Source organism: Pteropus alecto, unplaced genomic scaffold (assembly GCF_000325575.1).
Source record: "Pteropus alecto unplaced genomic scaffold, ASM32557v1 scaffold67, whole genome shotgun sequence".
Lineage (NCBI taxonomy): Eukaryota > Metazoa > Chordata > Mammalia > Chiroptera > Pteropodidae > Pteropus > Pteropus alecto.
In genome coordinates this window covers 7526761-7538501 of record NW_006441061.1, presented here as the reverse complement: position 1 = coordinate 7538501, position 11741 = coordinate 7526761, and the positions used below count along the sequence as shown (strand labels likewise).

At 59.0% G+C, this 11741-nt stretch overlaps 2 protein-coding genes across 3 annotated transcripts in view; one reads left to right on the top strand and one right to left on the bottom strand.

The window, feature by feature from the left end:
* PPP1R26 (protein phosphatase 1 regulatory subunit 26) overlaps nt 1-7985 on the top strand; it is an 11251-nt gene extending 3266 nt beyond the window's left edge. The window contains exons 3-4 of the mRNA XM_025051248.1: nt 1-2361; nt 2394-7985. The exon at nt 1-2361 is cut by the window's left edge and continues 318 nt beyond it. Coding sequence (XP_024907016.1) covers nt 1-2361; nt 2394-3509 — 3477 coding nt within the window. The 3' untranslated portion in view covers nt 3510-7985. The remainder of the gene's footprint in view (nt 2362-2393) is intronic.
* Nucleotides 7986-8598: 613 nt separating this feature from the next.
* CUNH9orf116 (chromosome unknown C9orf116 homolog) lies at nt 8599-11735 on the bottom strand. 2 transcript variants are annotated; one of them, XM_006918090.3, is made up of 4 exons: nt 11253-11735; nt 10863-11164; nt 9780-9858; nt 8599-9140 (listed from the first exon to the last, which is right to left on the bottom strand). In XM_006918090.3, the coding sequence occupies exons 2-4, from the start codon at nt 11003-11005 to the stop codon at nt 8952-8954; spliced, it is 411 nt and encodes a 136-aa protein (XP_006918152.1). In that variant the 5' UTR covers nt 11006-11164; nt 11253-11735; the 3' UTR covers nt 8599-8951. The 2 variants fall into 2 exon arrangements, with proteins under 2 accessions (XP_006918152.1, XP_024906861.1); XM_025051093.1 differs by having other exon boundaries at nt 8599-9137.
* Nucleotides 11736-11741: the final 6 nt, after the last annotated feature.

The following is an 11741-nucleotide window of genomic DNA, read 5'->3' as shown; positions in this document are numbered from 1 at the left end:
GACGCCCGCCGGGCCACCAGCCCCGCGCTGGCCGCCTGTGGTCTTGCTGCCGGTCTGAGCCCCAGGGGGGATGAGGAAGCCGGAGACTTTGGTCCGTCCGTGCCGGATCCGGACAGCGACGATTCCGTGGACCGGGACATAGAGGAAGCCATCCAGGAGTACTTGAAAGCCAGGAGCAGGGCCACCCAGCTGTCTGCGGCCACCGATGGGGACTCTCAGTGCAAAGCAGAGCTGCCTCAGAGCAGCGCTCCGACCGCCCCGTGTCCCCCACAACTTGCCCCTGGCCCAGAAGGCGGCCCTGGCAGCTGCGTGGGAGCCAGTGAGGACCAGGGCTCCGCCTCCCCACTCAGTGTCAGCAGCGAGGACTCCTTCGAACAGAGCATCCAGGCAGAAATAGAGCAGTTCCTGAGCAAGAAAAGACAGCACGAGACCCCAAAACGTGCTGCGTCGGCCGACAGAAACCCAGAGCCCAGCGACAACCCGGCCAGGTCAGCGTCTGGGTCTGGCAGAGAGCCGGCCGTCAAGGCACGTCGGCAGAATTTGACGGGCGTGTGTAAGGAGTTTGTCTTCCGGAAGCTTCCCAGGTTGGCCAAGGCCAGTGCACAGCCCAGAGGCCTCAGGTCTCAGGTCACCACTGAGACGGAGAGCTTGGGCAGCACGAAGCCAGCAGCCCCCAGGCCAGCCGCCCCCAGCAAAGGTGGGGTCAGGAGGAGCGTGGGCCCCGGGGTGAGGGGAAAACGAATCGGGGGTGCAGCCCCGGTGCGCGAGGCGTCCGACTCCAGCAGCGACGACGGCATCGAGGAGGCCATCCAGCTGTACCAGCGGGAGAAGCGGAGGGAGGCCAGCGGCGAGCCGCCGCAGAAAACCGCGCCGGGCCAGGAGCAAGGGCCCGCCCCGCCTGCACACAGCACGAGCCAGTCCACAAAAAGTGCCTTGCCCGAAACCCACCGGAGAGCGCCAAGCAAGAAGAAGCCAGTGGCCTCGAAGGCCCTGGACCTCGGCCTGGGTGGCCTTGACCCTGACCATCCCTCCAGGCCACCGAAGGAAACCAGATCCCCTGCCCCACCAGGAAACGCAGCTTCCAAGAGCGAGTTGGCGGACCGGTCCCCGTGCCAGGCAGACACGTCCACCGAGCTGATGTGCGCGGAAGCAATCCTGGACATTTCCAAAACAATCCTGCCGGCCCCTGGGGACTGTAGTGACAGACCCCTGTCCGCCAGCCCTCTCCTCAGTCCCCCCAAAGTGCCTTCCCGCTCTGACGGTGACAGCAGCTCTGTGGACAGCGATGACAGCATCGAGCAGGAGATCCGGACGTTTTTGGCCCTGAAGGCACAGTCGGGGAGCTTGCTGGCCGGGGCGGACGCCTGTCCACAGTCCACATGGAGCCCACTGCCGTCGCCTGGCCCCAGCGGCCAGCCTGGTGGCCTCAGGGCCCCCGTGTGTAAGACACCGGACCTGTCACTGAGCTGTAAGAGGAAATGCAGAGGTGGGAGCAACATCGTGCGGCCGTCCACTCCCAAGAAAACGAGAGAGCTGGTCAAGGAGGGTGCCCTGGACGCTGACCACAGCCAGGGGAAAGCCAGCGAGGTCCCCGGAAGGGAGGGCGAGGCCAGGGTCCAGCCGCTGCCCTGCAGGACAGTCACGCTGAGTGAGGCCGATGCGGCCCCGCACACGAGGAGTGACGTGTCGCCAGGCCACGGGAAAGCGGTCGAGGCCAGGAGCGTGGACGAGAAGGAGAGCTCGGAGGACAAGAGCAGCTCGCTGGACAGCGACGAGGACCTGGACACCGCCATCAAGGACTTGCTGCGGTCCAAGCGGAGGCTCAGGAGGAGGTGCAGGGACCCCAGAGCCGCGGGCAAGAAGAAGGTGAGGTTCAGCACCGCGGAGACGCAGCTTCTGGCCCGGCCGGCGGGCTGCCACAGGGACTGGAAGGACAGCAGCCCCCGCCTGCTGAAAAGCTGCCTGTCACAGCCCAGGTGGGACAGCAGGGGCGACCCTGCGAGGAAGCTTTCCAGTGTCCCCTGCGCTCAGACAGAGAGAGCAAAGCCGGGCAGTGTGGGGCCCGCGGACACGCCCCCCGCTTTCCGGTCAGCGCGAAGAGCCTGCGAAGGGCCCCAGCTCCACGGTGCAGCTGCCTGCCCTGGCCCCCGGTCCGACGACAGCAGCTCTGTGGACAGCGATGACAGCATTGAGCTGGAAATCAGGAAGTTCCTAGCCGAGAAGGCCAAAGAGTCTGTGAGCGGCTCAGAAACGCAGGCAGGGGGTCCCCCCGCGCTCGGGAGCGTGCCCAGGCCAGGGCCGCTGTGCCGGAAGGTGGCCCTTCCGCCTGGCATGTGCACGCGGAGTCAGAGGGGCCGGGGGACCCCTCTGTGGACAGCGATGACAGCATTGAGCTGGAAATCAGGAAGTTCCTAGCCGAGAAGGCCAAAGAGTCTGTGAGCGGCTCAGAAACGCAGGCAGGGGGTCCCCCCGCGCTCGGGAGCGTGCCCAGGCCAGGGCCGCTGTGCCGGAAGGTGGCCCTTCCGCCTGGCATGTGCACGCGGAGTCAGAGGGGCCGGGGGACCCCTCAGCCAGCCGTGGGACCGAGGGCTGGCCCCCGTGCGGAGCAAGCCTGTCTCCCGGCTGCTCTGGCCAGAGGCCAGCCGGCATCACCCAGGCGCACCAGTGGGGCTGTGTCTGCCCGAGGGTCTCCCGCCGGTGCGAGAAACCTTTATCCTCCCGCAGACCAGAGCCCACGAGGGAGCGGGCCTGCCGCCGGGGACAGCACCTTCGGTCAGCTGTCCAGTTGTGCGGAAGGTGGCACCCGGGCAGGAAGCCCCACCAGGGCCGTGCCCGTCACCTCCCACAGCCGGAGTACGCCGGCCTGGGGCCCGGGAGTAGACAGAGGCGGGGGGCCCCAGGCCAGCCTCGCCCTCCCGTGGGGCAGCTTCGCCCACCAGAGTCGGCTGCAGAGCACGTGGATGCTGAGCGCAGAAGGCGGGGACGTGACGTGGAGAGGGGGCCTGGGGGGCGAGAGGGAGAAGGGGCCGGAGGAGGGCCAGGCCCTGTGCGCACCCAGCCTCGCCACAGACCCCACGAAAGCCGTGCCCTTCGCGGGCTTCTCCCCACTGCTGTCCACGCAGTTTTTCCACTTCGGGAAGGGGGTCTCTTGGGGGAGCAAGCCGGCCGGCCTCTTCAGCCCCCCGCTGAGCTTGCCTCTGCAGGGCCCGTCCTTCTCGGCCTTCAGAGAGGCCCCGGCTGGCCACGGCCCCGTGTTTGGCAGCTCTCACCTGCTCGTGAAGAAGGAGGGGGGCCTCTGGTCCAGCAGGAAGGCACCGGCAGCACTCGGCTTACATGCCAGGAGGAACTCGGGTTCAGAGGAGAACGTTCTAGACTTGAGGTACAGGCGGACAGTGATGGAGGGGGAGGACGACCAGGAGGCCTGGGGCAGTGACGCCAGTGAGCTGAGTGACACCTCCGTGGAGGAAGGCGGTGGCCCCCTGGCCAAGGGCAAGGTTCTGCCCCTGTGAGTGCACGCCCCGGCTTCGGCGTGAGCGGGCAGCACGTGGCTGTGCGGGCCTGCCGTGCGCGCGTGTGAGCCAGCGGGAAACGCCATTCATGTGTCACAGCTGTGTCCTGGTAAGTATGATTTTTGTAGCTTTTTTGTAAATTATTTAAAGTGCTGTAAAAACTATTTTTGGAAACTATAGTTGTTTGATTTTGTAGGGCGTCCCTCACTGCGGTTTCTATTTGGTTTGCAAACACTTGGTTCTGCCCGTCACTGCCAGGTTTAAAGGGACTCCGAGACTGGTCCTTTGGGGTGATGGCTGCTGGAACCGTCCAGCTGTGCCTGCGCTGCAGGCCCGAGGAGGCAGCAGTGACGCCCTCCTGGAGCAGCACCAGAGCCCCTCGAGGTCTCGCTTGGGACGATGCTTATTACATAAGGGACCCCGGGCCCGGGAGGCCAGAGCACGTCCCCGGAACACTGTGGTCACAGCCTTTGATCGGAAAAACACGGCAGGGCACAAAGACCAGCGAGCACACTGGCCGCCCTGTTGCACGTGGAAGCCCCAGGGGGCAGCTCGCACAGGCCACCAGTCCCCACTGAAGCCCCCTGCTGCCCCGTGCCCAGTCCTGTTTGGTGACCGCAGGATTCTAACGGCCCCATGACCTTTTCACACGGGAGCTGCTGCTGTTCGTGTTCAGTCCAGGCCTAAACGGCTGCAGGGAGCCCGTTCGTGTCCTGATCTGTGCACGTGAATGGGTCCTCCTGCACCTGCCCAGGCACCTGGAGCACCCAGGACAGAGCCCATGTTGGCCGGGGGCGGCCGGGTGGGCGCTGCGCCTCAGCCGGCTCTGGGGGCCGCCCTGCCGTGGCAGGGGCGAGGCGGGCCGCGTCCTGCGCTGTGGCCTGGCTACTCCGACAAGCGTGGCGTCCTGTGCCGTCATCTCTGCCGCGGTGCCCATGGCTGCTACAGAGACAGGCACGGCCACGTCCCGTGGGCTGGGCGCCGACGGGGCATGACGTTCACGCATCATCCAGCAGACCATCGGTTGCCCCGTGTTTTACGGCTCACCATTGCGGCTTGGCTGTGATGGCCCCCGGCGGGGTTCACTTGGCAGCTGAGTGTAGTGGGTAGTCTAACGTACAGGTGAATTTTCTGCACGTCGTGCACCCCGGTGTGGGGGGTGATCCACTTCTGTACCCAAACACGGACACGCGCCGGCACCCACAGTCAGCGTCTGCTGGGCCAGGTGCTGTGACGAGCGAGCCCACAGACGCCGTGACTGTCCGGTGCCTGCATGATGTGCTTCTCAGCCTTCTGTTGTCCGACGTTCATTCACTTAGTGTTTCCGGGGAGCCGTTCATGTAATCCATGCTGTGCGTCCTATTTAATTTTTAAGGAGTGTGTTTAATACTCGGAAGCAAACATCAGCTTGTTTTGTACTTAAGAACCATTTTTAAGGTTAATAAATGAAGCGCTGCTCCTGAATCAGTGTATGGGCTTTGTGCTCTGCGGGGCGGCCTTTGCAGGATGTGGGCCTGAGACCCCGTCGTCTGAGACCTGAAGTGTCCCCACCGGTGCCATCAGCGCATTCAGCCCTGAGCATCTCGCTGCTGCCCCACCCGCCCCAGCCTCCCCCAGACCCCAACCTTTCACACTTGCCCCTCTTCCTGCCTCGCGAGTTCCCTCCCGCTCTGCGACACTAAGCCCTGTTCCGTGCGTGCGCCGCGTTACTTACACGCCTGGACTGTGCTGGTTCATCCCTGCGACTGTCAACAAGCCACGTTGTATGAAAACGTCACCCCACTCCCTGAGTTGACGCAGGCGCATGCCGCCGAGGTCAGGGGCTCCCCTGCACCCTGTCTGGAAAGGGGGCTGCAGTGGGGGCAGGTGGGCGCGCTATCAAGAAGTGATGGCTGGCTGTACTGTGTGCAGCCTCTGTCCCACACCCCCGCTGGCCCGGATGGCAGTGTCACGGGCCAAGTGCACACCCACCTGTGGAAGGGGCCAGAGAGCAATGTGTTACCATGTCCAGCTGTAGTGGTGAAGGCCTGCAGACCAGTGACACCCAAAGAGCCACTCTCATCTCCCAGGAAGTGACACCCAAAGAGCCACTCTCATCTCCCAGGAAGTGGGGGACAGGTGCGGGGGGCTCTGTGCCCAGGGCCAGGCTTACTCATTCAGTACAAGGAATGGGGAGAGGCCTGATTCTAAGGTGTCATGCTCTGGGGTATGTCATCAGGGTCACAGTGTCGGGTCAGGGGCTGCGGGAACAGGAGTCGGAGTGGGGAGAGGTAGAACGTGCTGGCCGTTGGTGTTGGGTGCTCCCACCCAGGTCCTCAGATAGAGGGTCTTCCATAGAGGAGCATTACACTGTCGCTCAGACTGAGGTCAGGTGGCAGGTTTTCCCGGCCTGAGATGCTCGCACTGGGAGCCAGGCACTGAATGGAAATACCAGCACCTTCTCGGCACAAGTAAAAATGTGAAGTGTTGTCACCGTGTCCCTTCTCCCTCGAAATTAATCTGAGGGCCTCTGTGGAGGGCGAGAGGAAGTAGCATAAATCCCACCATCCGTGCCCACATCCAGCCCTGGGGGGTGGGGGGGGGGCGGGGAAGGCCAGAGCAAAGTACATTATTTCCAGAATCTTTGAGACTTCTGCTATTTTGTGTGCTGGACGTAGAGTTTCAGTGTTGAAATATTTTATTATATCTTTGAAACGTCTTAACTCTGATTGACTATAATTGAAATATTAAAAGTTACTGGAGAAAAATATACAAAACCTAAGTGGAACTATAGGGTGTAAGAAGCTGCTGCTTTTAAGCCAGCCCGGTAGCTGAAGTCAGTCGTTTGGTAGAGTTTGGTGAAACTTCGTTCTTCAGTGTCTCCTTTCGGGGTGGAGTAGCTGTGAACTTTGAATATTTTGTGGAAGGAAGTTAACTGGCTTTTGTAGCCCAAAATGTTTTGGTCGTCTTTTCTGTGATTGTTGAGATTGGCTTGAAGATTTTGAAAAAAACAGCGCAAAGGCCAGAGAGCAATGGGAGGTCATTTCCTTCCGTGTCTCCACCAGCCACCCGCTCTGTGGCCACCACCGCAAACAGCACGTTCTCGTAGCATCGGGCGAGACCTGTAGGTCTAAACTTTTTTTTTTTCCCCAGCTCCGTACGCAAAGATTGCAGTCTGGATATATGTTAAAAAAAAATAAAGGTCACGATATTTATAATCACCGGATTTCTTGTATGGTTTGTGCAAATATGTAGAAAGTCAGGGCCCGGAAGTGGGGTCTGCAGCTGGTGACCTCGCCTGCCCAGGACGTTCCCCAAGGCGGTTCAAGCCCAGGGCCTCCTGTGGGCCCTCTCCTCTGGATTCTGATTTTCCCATCCAGAAACGGAGGTGCAGAAGTAACTCCTCCAAGTGTGCCTGCCGGAGGAGGTGACAGTGTGCAAGGCTTTTGAAAAGCACATGACAGGCTAACAAATGGAGAAGGACACTCACAGGGCCCAGCGTCAGGAGGGGGGTACCCGGAGCTTGAGCTGGGGACCGTGACTGAGTTTTGGGAAGACGGACACGTAAACCAAAGGTGTCCGTTTTCCAACTTTCCAGACACGTAATAAACGTAAAAAGTCTAACTTTATCTTAACTCACTAGCGCTGTCACAGAAATGTCAGTTTTCATGGCTACGACCAATGAAAGCACTCGGCGCCCGATTAAGATGCCAGTGTGCACTTTGGGACACGGCTACTGAGCTCAGCTTTTTGGGTTGGGTTTTTTTGTTTGTTTGTTTTGTTTTTTTTAGGGAAACAATAAAGTCCAACTCATCGATCTTTAAGAAATCCTGCCTCCCCAAGGTCATGAACGCATTTCCTAGGCTTTCTTCTAGCAACTTCATTGCTACACTTTACTTTCCATACTCGTGTATGGCTCAGCTGGCATCTCCTGTCGCCATCAGCTCCTCCATGGTGCTCGCCGCAGGCCCCGAGACCGCCCTCCACTGAGAACTGTGGGTTTTGTCCCAGTTAAGCGGTCTCCCCTCTGCGCTTGACTTGGGGGACGCCGCCTTGTGGCCTGAGCACAGACCCTCACCAGGGCCAAGACGGGAGGAAGAAAAACCCGTGCTGCTGGCTTTCTCCGCCCTGGAGCAGGCGGGCATCTATCCATCCATCCATCCATCCATCCATCCGCCGTGGCAGGTTCGGGGGCTGGTTGGGCAGTCTCATTCCAACAGACACGGAATGCAGAAGAGGTCTTAGTATTTCGGTGTTTCTAACGCAGGGTTGTAAAACCTAGTTTTCGGTTTGATGCCTGTAGCCTCTGCTGGTTTCCCAGCTCGAGAGGAGGATGTCACACCCATCCCGGCTCCAGGCTCAGCCTCGGCTTTGTATCTTTCTATTAAATATGTTGACTTTCTCTGCAAAGCATTTTCATTCCGAATTGGACACTAAGAATGTTGCCAAATGTTTACTTTGTGTATCAGTAATAAAACGTTTTTAATGAAGAAGCAACCAGTTGGTGTTTAGTTTCTTCCCTAACTCACACCCGAGTAAAATCTCATTTGGGTGAATGTCTGGAAACAGGATATCACCGGTGGTAGCGACATGGTTTCCTCTGTCTAGTTCCCCAAGCGAGACTCTGTCTGGAAGAGAGAGACTGTCACAGGGAACTTTATTGAGGACCCTCCGACTCATAGTGAACCTTGATTGAGAACTAGGTACACAGAGAGAAAAATCTACTTAATACAGCTGTTACTCCCACCTGAGAAAAATGTTCTCCGCTTTTTTTTTAACTTTTTGTTGAAAGTTTAAAAGGAACACGGAGGCGAAACTCCCAGGTGGGCCTCGTTCCCTCTCACGGGACCTGCACTTGCCGGCCTCACTTCATCTACGCGCGTCGGTCCGGCCCTGACTCGCGGCTGGAGGATGAGCCCGTCCTCCGCCCAGGGAGGACGTCGCCCTCCTGCCTGCCCCTGGCCAGAGGTCTCCGGCCGGGCCCCGCCCACGCCCCAGTAGGCCCCGCCCCCGGCCAGGCCCCGCCCTCCGCGACCTGGCCGCGTTTGTGCAGATTTCGGCCACGAAGCTTTAGAACAGGAAACCTGCCCCGTAACTGTCGCGCGTACAAACGAGGCTCCCAAATAAAGACGCAGGGGGACAGCGGCATTCAGGACAACATTTGGGGCCCGGAATTCGCCCACTGGCCTTTTCTTGCTTACCGGTGAGTCAGGAATTTAGAACGTGGCAACGTTTTTAATGTAAAATCAAAGCATTAGCATATTTTCAGTCTTAGACATATAAGATGAGAAAGTGGGACCTTACAGCTCTATTTGCACGTTTTTCTAAGGAGAGGAAAACATTAGAGCAAGCAGTGAATTCCGTACCTTCACATTTGGGAAAATTAGCAAAGCTTAGGGATGCCGACTGTCCAGACAGCCACCGCTGGGGTCAGAGGACCCCTGGAGGGAGGCTGCCTGGCCCTCAGTCGCAGATGGACGGCTTGCTGACATTGTAACTGGGCTGGAAGTTGAAACGGTCATAGGAGGTGATGCAGTTGCCTGCACCTGTCACGATGCTCTTCTCCATGTACACGTTTAGAGTATTGTTCCGGAACATTCCACCAGCTGCAAGCCGTCTGGAAAATTTATTCGAATTTGCATAAAATACCTTCTGGAAGGGAAAAGGGAATATGATTATGCATGATAATACTCATAAGCAGTAAGTCATTAGGTGTCTTTGAAAGGAAAATAAGAATTTGTAAGAAAATGTCTCTATTGCCAGGAAGCAGAGAAGCCAGGGCAGGCAGGGTGGCCTGGTTCACCCCAGACCATCCCAATTTAAGCCTGATGTCCGGGAATAATTATCAGTGGTGGCTCCTTCCACTGTTACACAGAAGGGCCAGTCACGGGGCCAACTGAGCGCGGTTACAAGCCTTGACCTAGGGGTCCGGCCCAAAGCTGCCCCCAGTTCTGCTTTTACCAACTGTGCTACTGGGGCAGTTACTGGGCCTTTAATTGCCTCAAAAGTGGCTGCCTTCAGCTGTAAGAGTGTGTGCGTGTGTGTGTGTACGTGTATGGGGCCAGTCCTTCAGGGGTATCGTAAATCTATATGTGCCTTTTCATCCTGTAAAACGTTTTGTTGCTAGATTCGCTCATTTCTACCCTCCCTTCAGGATCCAAGGTGGCCCTCCCTCCCGGCGATGCCGGAACTTCGGGCCCCTTCCCGTCTCACTCTTGTGAGGAACCCAGGAGTCAGCCTCCTATGGGGACACCTCCCCCCTGCACACACTGCTCCCCACTTCCCGCTTACCGGCATCTCATGCACGGTGGGGGCCCTGCTCCCATAAGTTTGGTTGCTGGTCCTGTACACCGAGGCAGGCTCGTTGGTCCTGACAGGTGAGAAACTGACTCTACTTTCTGTCCATTTACTCTAACTCTGCCCAAGCCACAGCCATAAAGGGCGCCCTAGGTTGGTGAGGCGGCCGTGAACGTGGGCTCTGGGGGATGGGGGCACAGGCTTGCCGCCCAGGCCTCCCAGCTCTCTTCTGCCCTAGCCCTTTGCAAGGCAGGCCAAAGCCCTAAAGAATTTCCAGGTGGCAAGTGCTGGTCCTCAGCATCAGCTCTGCCCTGGCACACGCTGTCATTTCTTAGGTAGGTGGGGGGACTGGAAGCTGTGGCTCAGCCTCTAGACCCCGCCACCCGGCAGGTGGGGGGGGGTCCCTCCACTTCGGAGCCTCCTGAGAAAAGACGCCTGCAGTCTCTAGGACTGACTCTACTGGCGGAGCTGTTGGGCTGAGTGACGTCCCAGCGCCACCTCATACTATGAGATCTCGAGTAAGACACGGTCTTTCTGCCACCCCAGGCGTGTCTCCTGGAAAATGATAGTAATAGACCCGACCTGGGATTGTAGGGGGCATTGAAGGCAGGGGGACAGGGGAGGTGCGCACACCTTCACATCTCTGCCCAGGTGTGATGCAGGGTATAGAGTTTGCGATGCACTGTGACAGCTCACAGGTCACTGACTCAGCCTGATGATGGAGGTGTGGCATGATTCACTTTGCAGAGGTGTCCCTAGAGAGGAGTGGAGACTTACCGCCCACCACCATCACCACCACAGGTTTTGTGACTTACCCTGGGATCAGGTACTGTCCCACCTGCACTGGCTGGAGGCCCACTGATGTGCATCTAAAGCTTCAGGTGGCATTGTCACAGCCCCTTTGGTGGTTAAAAGTTGACCTTGCTTTTGACTTGAGTGACAGGGTAGGCTGGGGACCTGGGGACTCTTGCATACAAGATTATCTGAGCAGAGCGCTGGAAGAGCCAGCCTCTCTTTCCTCCACGCTTCCCAGGTGGACCCTGCGGGGACTCCATCGTCCTCACCTGTACTCCTCACCTGTAGCCCCGGAACCATGCTGGGTTGTTGAACCTGACCGGTAGGTCCTCGGCTACGCGGTAGTAGTCGCTGGTTTTCTCCGGGGGAGCCTGGGCCGCGGGCTCCACAGGCTTCGCGCACTCTTGGGGATCCTCCTCGGACATCCCGCCGTCCACCGCAGCTGCGCAGGCAAGACAGACAAGGTGGGGTACAGCTTCTCAGCAGCCCGTGCTGCTAGGGTCGCGCGGCGTCCTGTTGCTAAGCGACGGCCTGGTCACCCGACCGGGTGGGTCGAGTCCTTAAAGGCGCCGCGTCTTTCTGACCTGCGGGGTCGAAAAGCGAGGTTTAGAACCTTCGCGGCGAGAAGCCAGGGCCCGGGCTGGCGGGGACAACAAGGCATCGATCACTTACCGGGGTTGTAGTGCTAAACGGGCAATCAGCCCACGCAGAACACGACCCGACATTGTCTCAAATGCCGGAGAAGGCGGATTTCTGCGCAAATGCAACGCGGATGCCGAGACTTCACCGCGAACTGAGTAAGTTCTGCAAGGCCTCTGGGCACGCGAGGACCTGATGCTCACCGTGCACGCCAAGGGCGCTCAGGGACCCCGTGATTTCGTGCACTCCCCCCCTCCGAGTCTGCATATAGACCCCAGATTTGCATAAATTTATGTAATCCTTCTAAGACAAGTACTGTTAAAATTAAAGCGATTTTGGACAGCGAGAGGTTGGATCAGACTGGCCGGAGGTGAGGAGGGTCCCATGGCCCAGCTGGTTCCCACGGGGACGGTTTATGAGCCCCTCGGCCAGCGAGCGCCGCGCAGGGAGAGGGGGAGCTAGAAGGCGAGGGGCCGCCCCCAACGCCCCGGCCCACGCCTCCGTGCTCGAGAGTCCGCGGTG